General features: G+C 41.1%; 2 protein-coding genes across 8 annotated transcripts in view; one reads left to right on the top strand and one right to left on the bottom strand.

The window, feature by feature from the left end:
* Window positions 1-18244, top strand: part of LOC110259416 (uncharacterized) — a 171559-nt gene that overhangs the window by 92711 nt on the left and 60604 nt on the right. For 4 of the 7 annotated variants that reach the window (XM_085014006.1, XM_085014005.1, XM_085014003.1 and 1 more), the window contains one exon: window positions 6349-6605. The exons of the other annotated variants lie outside the window; for them this stretch is intronic. In XM_085014006.1, the coding sequence (XP_084870132.1) occupies window positions 6575-6605 (31 nt within the window). In that variant the 5' untranslated portion in view covers window positions 6349-6574. The remainder of the gene's footprint in view (window positions 1-6348; window positions 6606-18244) is intronic. 7 annotated transcript variants of the gene reach the window in all.
* LOC110259415 (uncharacterized) overlaps window positions 1-18244 on the bottom strand; it is a 56240-nt gene that overhangs the window by 4202 nt on the left and 33794 nt on the right. Inside the window, exon 2 of the mRNA XM_085014007.1 lies at window positions 9777-9979. Coding sequence (XP_084870133.1) covers window positions 9777-9979 — 203 coding nt within the window. The remainder of the gene's footprint in view (window positions 1-9776; window positions 9980-18244) is intronic.

Below are 18244 nucleotides of genomic sequence, written 5' to 3'. Positions count from 1 at the left end.
GGGCAGAAAATTTTAAAAATACACATCCCACTCTTCACCATCTCCCTTCATTGGTATCCCCAACAAAGGCCCCCTGAAACTCTCATAAGATCTAGATGGCGCTTTAACTGGCCTTTGGATCAGTCTGTGAATTTCCCTTCTCAAAAAGGCTAAAGGGTCACATTTCTCTCTTAAAGTTAATATCTCACACTTGCATCTATTGCTTGACCCATAGAAATAGAGTAGGGGCAAAGGCTCAGAAATCAGAAAGTCATTTTCTCAGTTGTCCCATCACACAGATGTACGCAGTTGCTCAGACCGTGGTAGCTGATGACCAGGGGTTGTTGCCAACCTCATTCACTGAGCAGCTTCTCATCTTCTCCACCAGACTAGGAGCTTTCTGAGGACAGGCTCTAGCAGTGCCACAGAACTTGTCTTCCTCTATACACTAAGTGCAACACAGTACCTTGAGAACAACAGATTCCCAGCAAATGTTTGTGGTTTGATTCTTTTGAGAAAGAGTTCCCAAGCGTTTATAACAAAACAAACAGGTTCATATTGCAGAATCCCAATTCACCCTTTCCTAATGGGCCTATAAGATATCTTTCTAGTAAAACCTTGTTTGGTCACTAATGTCGTATCAACACATTTTTCTTTTTCTTTCTCACTCTCTCTTATTTATTTATTTATTTTTTAAATCTGGCCCTACCTCAATATACTGGTTTAAAATATCTTGGAGTTCCTGCCATGTGGTACAGTGGGTTAAGGCTCCAGTGTTGCTGCAGCTGTGGCTTGAGTTTGATTGCTGGCCTGGGAACTTCCATGTGCCATGAGTGTGGCAAAAAAAAAGTATATGTGTATACATATATATATAAAAACTGGCTTTTATCATATTTGAAACTATAATAAATACTCATTAAAAATAAGGCTGCCTAGAGGGTCTTCCCACATTTCTCACACACAATTTTTTTTAGAACATGATTGCTGACATTTTGGAATATACTTTTCCAGGTTATTTTATTTATTTATATTTTTGATGCACATATTCACATTCATAATTATTTCATAGAAACATGATTACACTGTTCACAGTCTCAGAATTTGCTTTTTTCATTTAACAGTGCATTGTGAACATTTCTGTGTCAACACACACTTCATTCTTTTTTAGAGCTGCATAGTACAGAAGTTTCATGTTATCCAACTATTCATTATCATTATCTGAATCCCTGCAGTTGCTAAGTTGTGTAGGGAAGCAGGAATTGGTCATAACAGGAAAATATCCACTAACAAACTGGCCACTTACTAAATTAGTCCCCTCTCAAATAGCCCTCCCAATTTAATACCAGCATTTATCCCCACTCAGCCAGTCAATTTTGCTGATTGTAGATGTTATAAACATCCAACAATACAATGTAAATAAAATGCATTTCAGTTACCATGTAAAATTGCTAATCTTGCAAAAGATGCAGGATTTTATGAAGTCATTGAAAGTGATTCTAGAGAACTGTTCCATAACCAAATGAGTATCCGGCAGTGTTAGACCAGTTAACAATTAAAGATGAGAAAAACAACAAGGATGATAAGAGGATAAGTTCTTCAAAAGGAAAATTATTTGAATATCAAAGGATTAAGAGAGGCTCTCAGGAAAATTGATGAAGCCCTCACATCTTTTTTCAAAATGACCTTTGTATGATTCTGCTATGAAAGTCAGTGTGAAGTGAAGGGTGTCAAAATTTGCTATCAAGTAGTTTTGTTAGAAAAATTATTCCCCTCACCAAATCAGCACTTGATTCATCCTTTGTTTATTGTAAAAATTAGAGCATTGTTGCAAGTAGAGTTGTTATATGTATATCTTTGAAGATTAATCCTATTTAAAGATAAGATAATCTTTAATTTTTTCAAAACAATGTCTCAATCAAACCTTTTTTTTTCTTTCACTCTTGGTTTTACAATGCTAGACCCTATTTATTACCGATGCGGCTTTCAACAGTCATGTTATGGCAAACAGAAACAACAGACACTGAAAATAAGGCTCCTAATAGACTAATCAGATTCCCCAGTTCTCTTTCCATGAGACATTTAGAAGCAGGACTAGCCACTTTGCAAGAAGTAAAGCCTCAGGGTGGTTGGATAATTCATGGGAGGGAAGAGGCCTTGAGAAAGGAGACAGGCAGTGGACTTCCTCTGGCACTAATCTGGCACATAGATGTTTGGGCCTAATGTAATTTGAAAAAAGTAAAAAAAGATGTAACCTTGTTTGTGTCCAAGCTGGTAAAGCAAGTTATACCAGTTAAATGTGGGTATATCAGGATTTATTTTTAGCAGTTACCTACTGACTGATATTTGGGTTGCTTCCAATTTTCTGCTACTACAAGCCATGTGGCAATGAACAACAGGGTACAGATATATCTTGGTGCACTTGTATAGCATCTCTGTAAGAAAAATTTCTAGAAGTGAGATTCTTTGGGTTGGAAAAAGATATATTAAAAATATATACAGTAGTGTTAACAAACATTAGCAAATCGTCTGACCATTTAATGCCATCTATAGTCTCTGAGCGCCTCTTACTCTACATCCTCCCCAAAGAGACTACTACCACTTTTTGCCATTCGGATTGCGGAAACATGCTATGTACATTGCTGTTTTCATTTTCAATAATATAAATTTTTGATCTGTAAGATAAACTTTGCTTACTGCCTGTTTATAATCTTTAGAAAGAGTCTCATTATAGAGTTTGGAAAATCTTTGTAATAGATGCAGGGAGAGATTCATCTCACCCGTGGTAATGGACAGAAGCTAAAAAAAAAAAAATGAGCTTAACATGCAGTTAGCTGTTTAACAATATCCTGCTTTGAAACCATGCAGTCATTGCTCCTACAAGGTAAAGTGTTTATCGTCAGTAGTAGAAGATGGAGATAAACAACTTTTGCAAATTCCTAATATCAGGACTGTGAGTTCCTTTATGATTTTTAAAATATGAGACCAGGTATGGTCAGTAGATCCTGAACCCAGATGCCTGATGTCATCCAAGCACACTCTCTCCATTAGGATTTTTAGTCACAGAAAGTGGCAGCATTCTAACTGATCATTTCTTATATATATGGAAGACCTAAAAAAGGAAGCAAAAAATATCTGCTAGAGTATGCATTTGTCCCAACCCATCAAATGGTAGATTAAGATGTATGCATTTCATTGTGTGCAAATTTTTCACTAAAAAACACCACAGAGTCTTCAAAAACTTAAGTATAGAGTTACCATATGATCCAGCAATTCCATTCTGGGAATATACCTAACAGTAATGAAAGCAGGGACTCGAACGGCTATCTGTACATTCATGTTCAGGGCAGCATTATTCACAACAGGCAAAAGGTGGAAGCAACCAGGTGTCTACTGATGGATGAGTGGATAAACAAAATGTGCTGTGGACATTCAACAGAATATGATTCAGCCTGAAGAATGAAGGAAATTCTGATACATGCTACAATGTGGATGAACCTTGAAGACATGCTAAGTGAAATAAGCTAGTCACAAAAAGACAGATACTGTATGTGATTCTATTTATATAGGTATCTTTTTTTTTTTTTAAGGGCTGCACCTGATGCATATGGAAGTTCCCAGGCCAGGGGTTGAATTGGAGCTGCAGCTGCTGGCTACAGCCACAGCCACAGCAATGCAGAATCTGAGCGGCAGCTGGGACCTATACCACAGCTCATGGCAACACGGATCCTTAACCCACTGAACAAGGCCAGAGATGGAACTTACATCTTCATGGATGCTAGGCAGATTAATTTCCACTGAGCCACGAAAGGGAACTCCTATATAGGCATACTGAGTAATCAATAGAATGGTGGCTGCCAGGGACTCAGGGGGAGGGAAGAGTGGGGATTTAGTGTTTAATGGATATAGAGTATTAATTGGAGAATATGAAAAGTTCTGGAGATGGATGTGGTGATGACTGCACAACAATGTGAATGTACTTAATGCTACCAAACTGTATACTTACAGTTCAAGTGGTAGTTTTATGTTATGGATATTTTATCACACTAAAAAAAGTTTTGTTTTTAAAACCCATAAACAAATATTGAACTCTAATGATATGCATGCTTAAGTGTTCTTGGGTGAAATGTACTGATGTCTACAACTTATTTTGAAAGGAGTCAAGAAATGAAGACAAATTCATAGATTGATAGAGAAATGAATGAACATGTGATAAAGTAAATATAGCAAATGTAAATTGTTGAATCCAGATGGTAAATGTATGGGTGTTTCGTGCCATTCTTCCAACTTTTCTGTATGTTTGAAAGTTTTCCTAATAAAATGATGGGGGGAAATGATCTAGATTAAAAATAAATAACTAGCAACTGAAAGACTCTTTTTACCGCAAATTCATATTTTGCTTTTGTTAATTATGGGGAAGAATATTTCCATGGAGAGATCATCAAGCTAATTTAAGGAAATAGGACTGATTTTTTGTTTGTTTGTTTTTAATAACGATTAGATAGAAACATTTATTAAACAAGTATTGGATAGATATTGAGGCACAAGTGACTCCATGATATTAAAAATGAACTCAATATCACCAAAGTCGATAAGCATCTTTATATATCAAAGGCAAGGGTCATGGTTCAGCTTTTTCTTCCATTTTTAGGATTTGAGCATGTGTAGAAGGAGAGAATCCCAGTCTGCTCAGTCAAATGGAAAAGATGACATAAATAGATTGGCTATGGTGATGTGCAACTCTAGAGTGTTTGAAAGACTGGAGGTCCTCTTGATAAATATTAGCTCATTGCAGAAGCATAGTAGATTATAAATAGCAGCTCCGCATCTCCTCATAGAAACGTTTTAGAGCGTTCTTTCTACATTCCTTTTCTTCAGTTCATTAAAAAGTAAACAGAGAGAGATGGCCTTCATTTCTGGGATCTCTACATTGCAGGCCTGCTTAGGCAGTTTTTATAATTATAGAAACCTGTGATCATCCCATCCCAGTAACATTCTCACTGCGTTGAAGTAAACATCCAAAGTTTCATAGGTGCAAACTCAGTGCCTAGAGGGGCAGGAAAGTAACCCCACTGAGTAATGCAGGCCAGTCCCAGTAGGAATTGTGACCTTCCAGAGAACCCTTATCATGACTAAAGGAGGAATCCATGACTCAGTCCTAGCCAACTAGCCCAAGATAGCCAGATGTCTCCCTTTTTAAAGAGCAGTCTGAAATTTGTATTTTTATGTGAGCTTCAAATTTAAATATTTTCAACAATGTTGGAGGGGGGTCAAACAAAACACATTTTTTACTTCTGGGATCTGTAGGCTGGCTCCTCATATGTGGTCTCTCGTGTATGTGTACAAGATGGGATAGTGTAATACACTAATGCCAAAGTCCAGTAGAATTGAAGTCTTGCATTGTTTTACTTCTCTGGGATTGTATGCTCACCTCCACTGTCCTCAGTTTCTCCCTTGTAACTGGAATAGAGTTCAGGTCTTGGAGTTCCCGTCATGGCTCGGCAGAAACGAATCTGACTAGTATCCATGAGGACACAGGTTTGATCCCTGGCCTCGCTCAGTGGGTTAAGGATCTGGCATTGCCGCAGATGAGGCTTGGATCTGGCATTTCTGTGGCTATGGTGTAGGCCAGCAGCTACAGCTCCAATTCGACTCTAGCCTAGGAACCTCCATATGCTATGGGTGTGGCCCTAAAAAAAAGAAGCCAGAAAAGAAAAAAGTTCAGTCAGTTCTTTACCACTTTAAATAGAAAACAAACATCTGACCACTACAATGTTTGCAAAGCTCACTCAGTAAAAGTATCTTGAAAATCTGCTTTGTGTCATGAACCTTTTGTGTCCCCCCCCAACAAGGTGAATTGACGCCAATATATAATTCATGGAGTCCTTAATTTATTTATATGTAATAATTCCCCAAATGTATGTCCTTGGAAGTAGAAAAATATTTTTCCAGAGTTCCTTTTGTGTTTCACAAGTTAAGAACCTGACATAGTCTTTGTGAGGATGCAGATTTGATTCCTGGCCTCTCTTGGATCCAGCATTTCCTGGGAACTTCATATTCCCAGGAACTTCCATACATTACAGGAGTGGCCATAAATAGAAAAAAAATTTTTTTTCCATGGCATTTTAGCTAACTTTTTTTTTTTTTTCCCCCTGGTCTCACCTGTGACAAGTGGACGTTCCTGGGACAGGGATCAAACCCAAGCTGCAGTTGCATCCTATGCCGAGGCAATGCTGGATTGTTAACCCCCTGTACCACAAAGGAACTTCTTTAGGTAACACTTAATGAGTGCCACCTGTGGATCATTTACTGTCTGCGGCTCCTTATATATTTAGCTTTAACATTTTTCACATTATTATCCCGACTTTACAGATGAAGAAGTGGGCCCAGAACAGTTGCATGCCTTGCCAAGCTGCTAATTGTCAGAGCCAGGAAGCAGGAATCAAACACACATGAGCATCAAGCTCCATGGCCTGGTGTTCTTAACTCTTCATCACTGCAGTGCCTACAATCTGGTGGTATACCTGGTGCTGAGGCAGTCAGGTCAGACTGCCAAGTACTATTATATCCATGATGTACTTGTGGAACAACCTTCCTAATGCTCTACTTCCAACAGAACTCATCCTCAGGTATGATTACGCATTTTTTTTTTTTTTGTCTTTTTTCCACTTCCCTTGCTTTTATGTAGGAAAAATACATTTACCCAGGTGATGCGTAGATACATCCTCGATGTGAAATATCCGAGCAACGACTTCAGAAAGGGAAGGAAAATTCCCCTTGGCTTCCTCCTCCAACCCTGATCCCACTCCCTCTCCTGTCTCTGGCTCCAACACTGTTAACAGCATGGCTTGTTTCTTCCAGACTTTTCCTATGCATTTACATACATACATGTACATATGTAAAATGCATGGAGCTATGTTTCTGTGGTAAATGCATTCAAAATTCCACCTTGCGATGTCAGAACACTTTTCTCTGGCAGCCCTGGCAACTTCTCCAGCTCCAAGTCAAGGTTGGGAGGGTCTGGGGTGGGGTGGACTGGGGCAGGAGACGCCTCTATCAGTTATCTATTGCTACATGACAAGGCACCCCACGGTTTATCAGCATAGAACAACGAACATTTATTATCTCGCACACTTTCTGAGGGTCAGGAATCTGAGAGCGGTTTGGCAGGATGGGACCAGCTCAGGGTCTCTGGCGAGGGGGTACTGAAAATGTCAGCAGGGCTGTGGTCATTTTGAGGATTCTCTGGGGTTGGAAAGTTCACTCCCAACTTGGCTCACTCAACGGTTACTTGCTGGAGGGCCTCTGTTTTTCATTGGCTTTTGGTAGGAATCCACAGCTCTTTGCCATGAGGTCCTCTCCCTAGGGCTGTTTGAAGTTCTCATGGCATGGCAGCTTGTGTTCCCCAGAGTGAGCCATCTACCACTTACAAAGGAGGACAGGAGGAAGTTGCAGTGTCTTTTATGACCTGGTCTTAGCAGCCACAGACCATTACTTCTACCAAATTCCATTCGTTAGAAGCAAGTCAGTATGTCCAGCCCACACTCAAGGGCAGGGGAGGTTAGGCTCCCCCTTTTGAAGGAAGGAGTGTTAAAGAAACTGTGGACATATTTTCAAACCACCTCAAGGGCCGTTTTGTGTGGGAAGGAAAAAGGAGCAAGGCAGAGTCTAAGATCAGGGCAGAATCGTCTAAGAGGAGGGGAGAGGGATGGGGATAATGAAGCAGGATGGTGAGAGGTGGAATGGCATGGCTGGCAATCCTGGCTGTGCATTAGAATCACCTGGGGCAATTTCAGAAGGACTCCTGCCCTCGGCCCCACTGCAGATCAATTAAATCTGTATTTCTGAGATCGAGGCCCGGGTATCAATATTGTTTAATGGCTCTCCAAGTGCAGCCTGAGTTGTGCACCACGTAAGAGCAGGGGGGCTGGAGTCCAGCTGAGTCTGGGCTGCAGTCCAAACTCTGCCAATTATGTAGCTGTGTGATCTTAGGCAAGTTAATTAGCTTTTCTGTGCCTCATCTGTAAAATGGGGGTATTAATAGGACTTCCTCATGGGGTTGTTGTGAGGATCACCTGGGTTAATAACCCATGTAGATTGCTTTGAACAGTTCCCTGCGCTGTAAGTGCTGCGTAAATGTTGCTATTGTGATCAGTAGCAGCATTCTCTGGATTTTCCCTCCCTCCAGCTTGCCCTTTCCAGGTGCCTAAGCCCAGAGAGGAGTGTGGCTTCCTGTGCCCCATCCTCCCCCTCTTCCCTCGGGAGGAAGGTACACAGATTCTTCAGCCTCCTGATCAGTCTCTGCCAGCACTGCTGGCCCTCAGGTAAACTGAGGAGCTGAGCTGAAATGGCACCATTTCACCACTGAAATGGCTGCAGAAGGACCTCCTTCCTCTCAGGAGATGGAGAGAGGAGCCTTCTAGGGTGGGAGAGGAAGGGCAGTTCCACTCTGCCTCACAGAGAATTGAGGGGCAGCCTGTGGTCCCAGGAGCAGGGTCTGCACACATGCCTTGCAGTTCCTTCAAGAAGCCTTTCCTGATCTCTGTTTCTCTGAGCTCCTACAATAACAACCTGGTCCCTAAATTACCTATGGACATTTCAGTTTATTTAATTACCGTCTGTGTTTTCTTTCCTTCACACAGCAAATTCTTTTAGAGGCAAGAACTATGTCTTCCGAGAGAAGAATCAGTAAATGGAGGGAGAGAAACTGAGGAAGGAAAAAAGGGATATCTTGTTTGGATTACAGATACCTCTTTAAGCTTTAGGATGTACGAGACTGAGGCACTACCTACAGCACTAAGGAGGCACCACCTCTCTTTTTAAGCTTTAGAAACTTGTACGTGTAGTTGGAAATGTACTCTGTTTCTTTAATTCTCTCTCCTTTCCCCTCATACCGCTATATTCCTAAAACACCCCTTCCTCTAACCACCATTTTCATGGAAAAATAGCATGAGTGTTCTTTCATCTGCTTTTACAGCAGAGGTTAATAAATTGCCACGATTATAGGGTATTCTAGCTGATATTGATGAGGCAGGTACAGAAATAAGCTAATGGGTTAGTTCCTATAAAGAAATGTGTTTCCTAAGCATAAAAGCACTACTCGGTAGGAAAACAGATTTAGTTTTTTCAAGCCTGCTAGAATAGATGGAGTGGGAAAAAAGAATAGCAAACGAAATAATTAAACTATAAAAATAAACTATAAACAACCATAGGATTTTTGACAAAATTCCTACCCAAAGTTCTCCCTGTTCTCCAACATTAAAATAATTTGAATAGACTATCTCTTCATTCATTGCTCTTAAAGAAATCCCTCTATTCTCCAAGATTATAATTTGGGTTCTAAACATTAAAGATCTTTTTAATAAAATGTATTAAGCAAAAACATAATTGAAGCCCCTACCATTTATTGAGTATGCTTTTATAGTCAGCGTGGATGACAAAAGAGAACATGGTATTAATAGTTAAAACTACGACAGTAAAGGGCACAATTTCCGTAGCACTTGGGCTTGGTTTTATAATATAGAAATGAATATCGTGGGTAAAACTTTCGAGTAGGTGACATCTGATTGTATGAACACCAGTGACATCAAAACATGCTATCTTAGCAAGCATCTAGATGCTAGAAGGAGGTCACTCTAGATTCTGATTTCTCCAGACTGAGTTCATTCATTTCTGCCACTGCAGGAAATCCTGGCTTTTAAGCCTTAAAAGCTAGAAATAAAATTAGCCCTAAATCTAAAAATTATTCTAGAGAAGTATGGATGGCTTTGATGGTTGAGGTTGTAATAACTGTTACTTACATAAATAGCAGGTTTTATTGGTCTGGTTAAATGATTCCCATGTGTCCTTCTGAAACTTTCTGCAGTCATTCTTCATGGACTGCCATCTCAGCTCTTTGAGAAGAAAAAATGATGTACTCAAGGCTTCTTCATCAATGAGCTCAGCCAATAAGCCAATAGAGGGTTCAGTGGGCACCACTGACCTTTCCAGGAAAGCTACCAGCCTGAAAATGGAGAAAACATGGCAGCGACACTGCAGTAAAATTCAAGAGCCTAAAATAAACTCAGTGAGCCTGCCTGGTCGCTAAACACTGAATATATTTAAGTGCTATTTTCACAAGAGCATGGCGACTTTTTAAGAATTTCATTTTTAAAACTCTAGTATGGTTTTGTTCTTCTAACAGCATCATCGTGTGTCTGTGTTTGTTCCCAGTGAGGTCATTATTAAGTGAATTGAATTATTGTTCTGTTCAGATGACCTGTGCATTCAACAACATGTGCCGAGCTCCAACAAGAAATGTTTTATGTATTATTGGGAGATGGCCATCTGTGGCACAAACCGGGCCTCCCAACATGCAGAAATGTTGGGAGATAGTTTATGTTCAGCTTTATCTATGATCAAAATTCCATTTATAAGCTTTTTTTCATCCCCTTGTCAACACTGTTCACTATAGCAACACTGAAAATGGCCAGAAATGAACAGATTTATCAGAGCAATGTGAGGTCAGACTGTATGTTTCAATTACCGTATATTGGATTTTTATCATACATTTTAAATTTTGTTCATAAAAATAGGAACAATGTAGTAATGAAAATGAAAGTAGTTTTCTTTGATCAACTTCCAGTTATTATACGTTACAAAGTGAACAAGCTAGATTGCATGATTTTTATTAGATAATATGTCTCACATTATACATGTATATTTTAAACATAACATTGGTTGCCCATGCCAAGAAACATGGATTAATTTTTTCAAGTCTGAAGAATACTGTTCTTCCCTTTCCTGCATATATAATGGAACAGCATGGCAATGTGTAAAGTTAAATTTTAAATTGTAGATTATATTTAAACCACACCCTCCCATCCTCTTCATATCGTTTTCAAGTAAACTGTTGGTAATACTCAGGACATGTCAGACCAAATTAATGACTTCACATAAGGTTAAATATATCCAGACGTTCTGTGTTACAGAATGAAATGATGTTAGGTACCTCTTCGGGCTGTTTTTTTGGTAATTGTTGTGCTGATGCCTCAGTTAACAATAGGCATCTCTTATAATGAAGGCTAAAATCTTACAAGTGAAAGAGGACTTGACAAGTGATTTTCTTCCCTCCCTCTTTTCTTCCCTCCCTTCCTCCCTGCTTGCTTGCTTGTAGTGTTCACTTTACACAATGTAGCTGTACAATGAAAATATATTCTGATTTTAATTTCATTTGTAAGTGGGGAGTGTTTGTTAGAGAAATGACTAGTATCAGCAAACAGGTAGAGATAAGCTTTGTTCACAAATATATCCCTGGAGTCATATTACCACTCGCTCACCTTCAAAGCATCATAATGAAAATGAGGATAATGATGATGAGGATGATATAGCAATGATAACTGGCATTCAGTGAACACTCAGTGCCTGCAGCTAAGCTAAGTGTTTCAGAGGCATTGTCTTATTTGCTCTTCAGAAAAACCCAATGAACGCAGATAATGCTCTCTTTAGATGAGGAAACTGAGGTTTCAGAAGCTATGAAACTTGCCCAGGGTCATTTACAAGGACCCCATCCTAGGTCTGTTTGAGCTCTAAGTGTGTGACCTCTCTCTGAGAGATGGTGGGAAGGGTAAATGTGGGACCATCCCAAGTTCCCCCAGTCTGCAGTGAAGGCCAAGCCAAGCAGAGGCCCATGGCTTTGTGGGGCTGTGAGAGGCCTCACACTTCTGATCTGGACTCACTCCTTTTTCTAGGACCTGAAGCCCTTGGCTCCAGACCACTTTGTCACGTCTTTGCCCTATCCCTTCTCCATACCCACTTCTCTGATACACTTGATTTTCTGGTGCAAATGTTTTCTTTAATATTTGCTTGATGTTTCATACTATGATTCTTCATTCTTGGTGTCCTGGAACATACACATACATCTCCTACAGTGGGCACAAGGGAATGCCTGCTTCATCCTAAATTCCCCAGCTTTTTTTTTGGCCACACCCATGGCATGTGGAAGTTCCCAGGCCAGAGATCGAACTTGTGCCACAGCAGTGACAGTGCCGAATCCTTCATTGCTAGGCCACCAGGGAACTCCTCCAGCTTTTGTAATTATTATTCAGAGGACACCCCAATGGGACCAGAGATAGTGCTCCCCCCTCCACCCCTCGTGGCTGGGAACAAAGGGCTCTGCACACTGCAAACAGCAGTGTCATTAGCTGACCTTCTGGCATTTGGACGGAAAACTGGGCAAGTGTTGATCAAATAGGAGCACATGGAGAATGGAACAGACACTCCGAGAAGCCAAGATGACATGCAGGAGAGGCCAGGAGAGAGAGACCTAAAGAGTAGCTGGCCCTTCCCTGTCTCCATTTTCTGGTGGCTTTCCACTTTCCATCTCCACATATGTGTCTTTGTACTTTTCCTTAGGAAGACCTGAGCGAGGCTCTATTCTTGCAGTTACAAAGAGCACGCGAGCATATCCCACCACCAACACTCTTCTGAGGCTTCTTCCTTCCACTTCTGTCCTTAATGTTTTGATTACAAGAGGGATGCTAGTCAGGATTCTTTGCTTTGCAAGTGACAGAAACCCAACTACTTCAAGCAAGCAAGTAAAGAGGGATGGAGTGGAGAAATGGGGGAGACATGGAAGTTAGAAAGATAGAGAGAACACAGAACTGAGGAAATTGCTGCAGAACCCCGATAGCCCTGAGCCCTTAGCAACTAGAAGCAGAGCCTTGTTGCTGCCATGGTTCTCTCCTGCTCCTTCTTCTTGGCTTTTGTCTTCTTCATTCTCTTGCATGTTCTGTGGTGGGAGATACAGCTGATAGCATCTCTTGGAAATATTCTTACAGCTCTACGACCAGAAATGAATGAGAACTTTCCCCACCAGTAAATGTAGAAATTTCCCAAGGAAGAACTCTGGCTAGGCTCTGGTCATGGGCCAAAGGAATATCTCCTGAGGGAAGGTCACACATCCCTGTGGCCCAGGAGCATAACGTTCTGATTCGAAGCCCACAAGAAATACATGCGTGGAGAGGAGGAAGAGCAGTTCCCCAAGGGAACAGGAATGCTGCTCCATGCAGAAATAAGGAGCTGGAGTTCTGTTGTGGCGCAGTGGTTAACAAATCCAACTAGGAACCATAAGTTTGCGGGTTCGATCCCTGCCCTTGCTCAGTGGGTTACGATCCAGAGGCCAGCGGCTACAGTTCTGATTCGACCCCTAGCCTGGGAACCTCCATATGCCGTGGGAGGGGCCCAAGAAATAGCAAAAAGACCAAAAAAAAAAAAAGGGGGGGGGGAGAAATAAGGAACTGTATCTATGACAAGAGACAACTTTGCTATACATCTTTGCTACAGTATAGCTATACAACTTTGCTGTATCATCTGCAAAGAAGCAGAAAAGCAAATGGGCTCTTTGTCTAATTTCCCAAGGTCCTCCTACAGACACATTCTACACCTGTGCTCCCACCTCAGATCTTTGGGTCATCTCAGGGATTTGAGTCCTTACCCGAAGATTCACTCACCTCCACTTGGTGGTCATATCCTTACCTCTGCGCCCAGCAACTTGAATGAATTTGAAGTCCTCAAAAGAGGACAGTGGAGGCTCTCTTCTTTACATGCTGGTCTCTCAGCAGAAGATCCCTGGGCCAGTAACATCAGCCTCACCTGGAAATCTGTTAGAAATACACATTTCCAGGCTTTGCTCCAAATGTGCTGAATCAAAGACTCTGGGTATGGGGCTCAGGTATCTGTGTTTTAACAGACTCTTCAGGTGATTCTGAAGCAGGCTAATGTTTGCAAATTTCTGCTTTAAGCCAGCCTTTCAATGGTCTGATGTTTGGATGGTGTCCCCAGAATATTCCTGAGGGAAGACTGTTGGGTCTGAGGCTGTTGACCTGTCGTCCACACATGCTCGTGTCCATAGTTTATGTCGGGTGACTATACATTATGCCACCAGGCATCCATCTGTTGCCACATGTGTCACCCAAATAGATCCCAGAGAGAGTCTGAAGGGTAAGGGGAGGGCAGATGAAGCCATTCGGTAGGGTTCTTTTATGTGGCTTTGTCATGGCAAGGCATTCCTGCACTACGAAGGTACCCCTTGCTGCACAAACTCACATCCAAAGTGTACTGGGAGCACCTGTGTTAGCTGTACAGGTTCCTTGTGGCCCCAGAGACTTTAAGGTGGTTCTTGGAGGAACCTCATCTTTCCCACTCACCTAATGAGACTTGCTTAAGAAGCCTCATGGGCTTAAAGAGGAAAACTGAGCTCCAAGTGTTTTCCTGCCCTGTTTTCCTTTTCGTAATGTTAGAAATCTGAGATCATGTTTTCCCCACACTGTGATCATCATTATATCTCGTAAGGGCTGTGCATACAGTAGGTGTGGAGATGACAAATGGATAGCCCCTACAGTTCTTGCTTCAAAGCATCAGTACTAGTTTCTGACCCATTTATTCAGAAAGAGATATTTTCTTTGCACACCCAAAATTCCCAAACATTAAAATACCCCACTCTACTACTCAACAAAAGAAAGTGTTCTGAAAATTTCAAAAAGCTTTATATTTAGAATGTGAAGTCATCAATACGTACAATATAGATCCATGTTTTGGAGAAGTTAAATTATTTAAAACCCAAAGATCACACATCTTAAAAACAAGTGGATTTATATTTTTGTCCTTAGAATCTTCTGGATGCAAGAACTCTTATACAATCACCTAATCTACAACTTCACCTTTAAGCTGAAACTGCTTCTGCCAGGAAGGAGTTCTCATCTCAGAGTAAAAGGATTTGCAAACAAGGATTCAGAACAGAAGTGCCACCTCAGCCTTATTGGTGGGATTGCAAAGTGATAATTTAATTTAATTACATGATAATTTAATATCCCCTGTGTTGCTCTGCAAGTACTTTGAGGACAGTGTTTGGAGTGGCAGCTAGGTCTCTGACAGCATAGTTATACTAGTGGAAGGTGAGGCTATATATACAACTACTATGTAGACTTTTTAAAATCCCAATCTTTGAAAACATTTAGAAATAACAACATTCTTTGGCAAGGTCACTCATTTGCTTTCTTATTGACAGTGTAGGACTTCCAGAGAATAGTGGAGCATTTATTTGCCTGACCAATGACTCAAGCTTTCTTCGCTAAAATAGGAAGAAGAGACAGCCACTTCCTCATTCCTTAGTTATACCACCAGTTCCCAACCCAAGCCCTAGAAACTGCCTAGAAATCTGTTGTCTTGGCTTCTTCAGTAATTCAGGGAGTAAAAGACAGATAGGACTTATGCCAGATTTCACTTTGTAGTGAATTATTTAAAATTGTTTAAAAGGATAAATATGCTGGAAATTAAATGTGACAGACTGTTAAAAATTGCCCAAGGCAATTTTTAGAAATCTTCAGATTTTTTTTTTTTTTTCCTGCTACCTTGGGTAAGGAAAAATGGTGATGCTGATAACAAAGAGAGGAAAGTCAGAAGGAAGATTTTAACTTGTTAAAGGAGGATGAGTTTAGTTCCCACATGGTGACTCTGTGGTGTAACCCAGTACAGTGGGCTTTGTGGTGCGCCACTCGAATTCCATGGACAGGACACCGTACACCCCCAGCTATTAGCGTATTACCTGTTGACAGCTCGCAGCTGAGTCCCTCTCCAGCAACTGCCCTTGGTCAAAAGGAACTGTCTTGCCCCAGGTTGTTTCTTTCACAGGATTAACCTGGTAATGGTGTGGTCCTGAGTCCTGGCTTTCTTGCCTTAGTTTGAGGGCCTCTCTAATGGACTGACCACCTTCAGACTTCTGGTGGGATTGGCTGAGGTTTGTTCCAGCTGCATCCATCAACAGTTCAACTTCCCCTTCTGCCAATCCTGCTTTCCTCAGCCACTTTGATAAGCATTGTTTTCCAAAGGACACCCTCCTAAAATTATTGCACGTACCTCTTTATCTCTGTTTGTGTCCTGAGGAATCAAAGCTAAGATACTAAACAAAGAAACCAAACAAAGATGTCAATACAGAGCTGGGAGGGTAGGAAGGAGACCGAGGAGTTACTTCTTCACTATGAGTCAGTCTGTTTTTTTGTTTGTTTGTTTTTTTTTTGTCTTTTGTCTTTTTAGGGGCACATCCATGGCATATGGAGGTTCCCAGGCTAGGGGTCGAATTGAAGTTGTAGCCACTGGCCTATGCCACAGTCACAGCAACGCCAGATCCGAGCCATATCTGCGACCCACACCACAGCTCATGGCAACACCGGATCCTTAATCCACTGAGTGAGGCCAGGGATTGAACCCGCAACCTCATGGTTCCTAGTCGGATTCGTTAACCACTGCACCACAATGGGAACTCTGAATCAGTCTTTTTTCTTTTTAATTATTATTATTATTATTTTTTTGTCTTTTTGCCATTTCTTGGGCTGCTCCCGTGGCATATGGAGGTTCCCAGGCTAGGGGTCGAATCAGAGCTGTAGCCACCGGCCTACGCCAGAGCCACAGCAACGCGGGATCTGAGCTGCGTCTGCGACATACACCACAGCTCACGGCAACGCCGTATCCTTAACCCACTGAGCAAGGCCAGGGATCGAACCCGCAATCTCATGGTTCCTAGTCGGATTCGTTAACCACTGAGCCACGACGGGAACTCCCCAAATCAGTCTTAATAAAGTAAATTTCCTTTAGATTACATGCTTTGGCTCTATAGTACCCCTCAAGGCTGATTTGATGTATTTATGTAAATAACACCAGTACTAATCAATTAGTCAGGTATTTACTGAGCACTAGTTTCTGACTGAAAATCCCTATTCACAGTGCAGTTCTTTTATAACATAATATGTTGGTATCATTGAGATGATTTTCAGTTTTGATGATAACAAGCCCTAGCTTAAAAAAAACTGCATAGAAAAATAAGACCACATAATTTCGAGGCCTTAAAAGTGAGTTATTGACTCAGTGTAGACCTCATCTGATAGTTTCCCATGAGCAACCAGAGTCACACAGAACCAGGTCCTCATGAAATCTATTAAAAATGTACTTTTTTGTTTTTTAATCACCTAATGAGACAAAGTCCCAGGTCAAGGTCCTCTGTGTAATGATGATACTCAGTGCGATCCAGACAGGTAGCTCAGTTTTATAGATAAGAGTCCGAGAATCACGTAGGATTCATTGAGTGTCAAGAGCCACTCACCTGCAAGAGCCCAACACACCAGCCTGACTGGGTGAGGGAAGACCCCAGCATTGATGCCCAAAGCATGCAGCTTCCGGAATGGCTTCCATGAATTATTTCATTTTTCTAGCCCACCTGTTCCAGTCCTGCTCACTTTCCAGTGATGTCCTGAAGGCTTGGGGTTAGGAACCCAGAAAAATAGCTAATTATCCCAGTTTTTTTTTTTTTTTTTAAAATGATGAGGAATCACACCTGTCCCAGATCTCCCCATTGTTTCAACTCTGGGGTCTCCAGAATCCATTGTGTTTCCTGTATGAGGCAGCACCTCTCAACCATGACAGACCATGTGGTCTAGAATGTTGCAGAGGAAGATGCTGCACAGAAGAGGGATTTTTAGCAGTTTCTCTCTCTCTTTCTGTAATTTGATATTAAAATAGTGATTTAACATTTTAATGTGGCAGAGTTGACAATGCAGGTTTGTGCAATGAAAAGATAATTGCTATAACATTTTAAAATATTTCATTACTGCATTTTTAATAATAAAAACAGTAAAATGCTTTTGCATTTTCGACTCAGCCTAAACTTTAATAATCATTCTTATTCAAATGACAGTATGTGGAACACTTGAATGTTGTATATATATCCATGAATGATTTAGGGGAACTATGAAATTATATTAAATTTGAAGAATACAGTCTAGTGTACGAGAGAAAAAACCCTAATGACTTCACAGGAGAAATATTTATTGGAATATCATGTTACCTTTGTTTGTAGCATAATGGTCTCTGAGGGACCAAGTGAGATTGTTTTGATGGTAAATTTATTACATAGTTTTTAGGGGGCTGGGCCTGAGGGATGTTGTTGAAAAGGGTTCTGTGATCCCAGAAGCTGTAAGGAACTGTGGGCCTCTCCCAGAGAGTCTCCGAGTGAATTAACGTCCTCGGAGAACCAACGCAGATGCTCTTGGGGGGAGCAAATGTTTCACCCCTGTTGGTGTCAGCTCACCAAGAAACGGAGCAAACAGCACACATTTCACTCTGTCAGAAATGTCATCTTTCCTTTCAGAGAGCAACTCCAAAGCATTCTTTATTTCTTTTCATTAAAAGCGCAGGCTGGAATATTGAACTGCTTCGGCTGGAATTTGGGCTCTACCAT

The sequence above is a fragment of the Sus scrofa genome, chromosome 2 (assembly GCF_054392235.1).
Source record: "Sus scrofa isolate SSC_HxYL_T2T_F1_AM1 chromosome 2, Sscrofa_HxYL_maternal_Yorkshire_Landrace_v2.0, whole genome shotgun sequence".
NCBI lineage: Eukaryota > Metazoa > Chordata > Mammalia > Artiodactyla > Suidae > Sus > Sus scrofa.
This window is presented reverse-complemented; position numbering and strand designations above follow the sequence as displayed.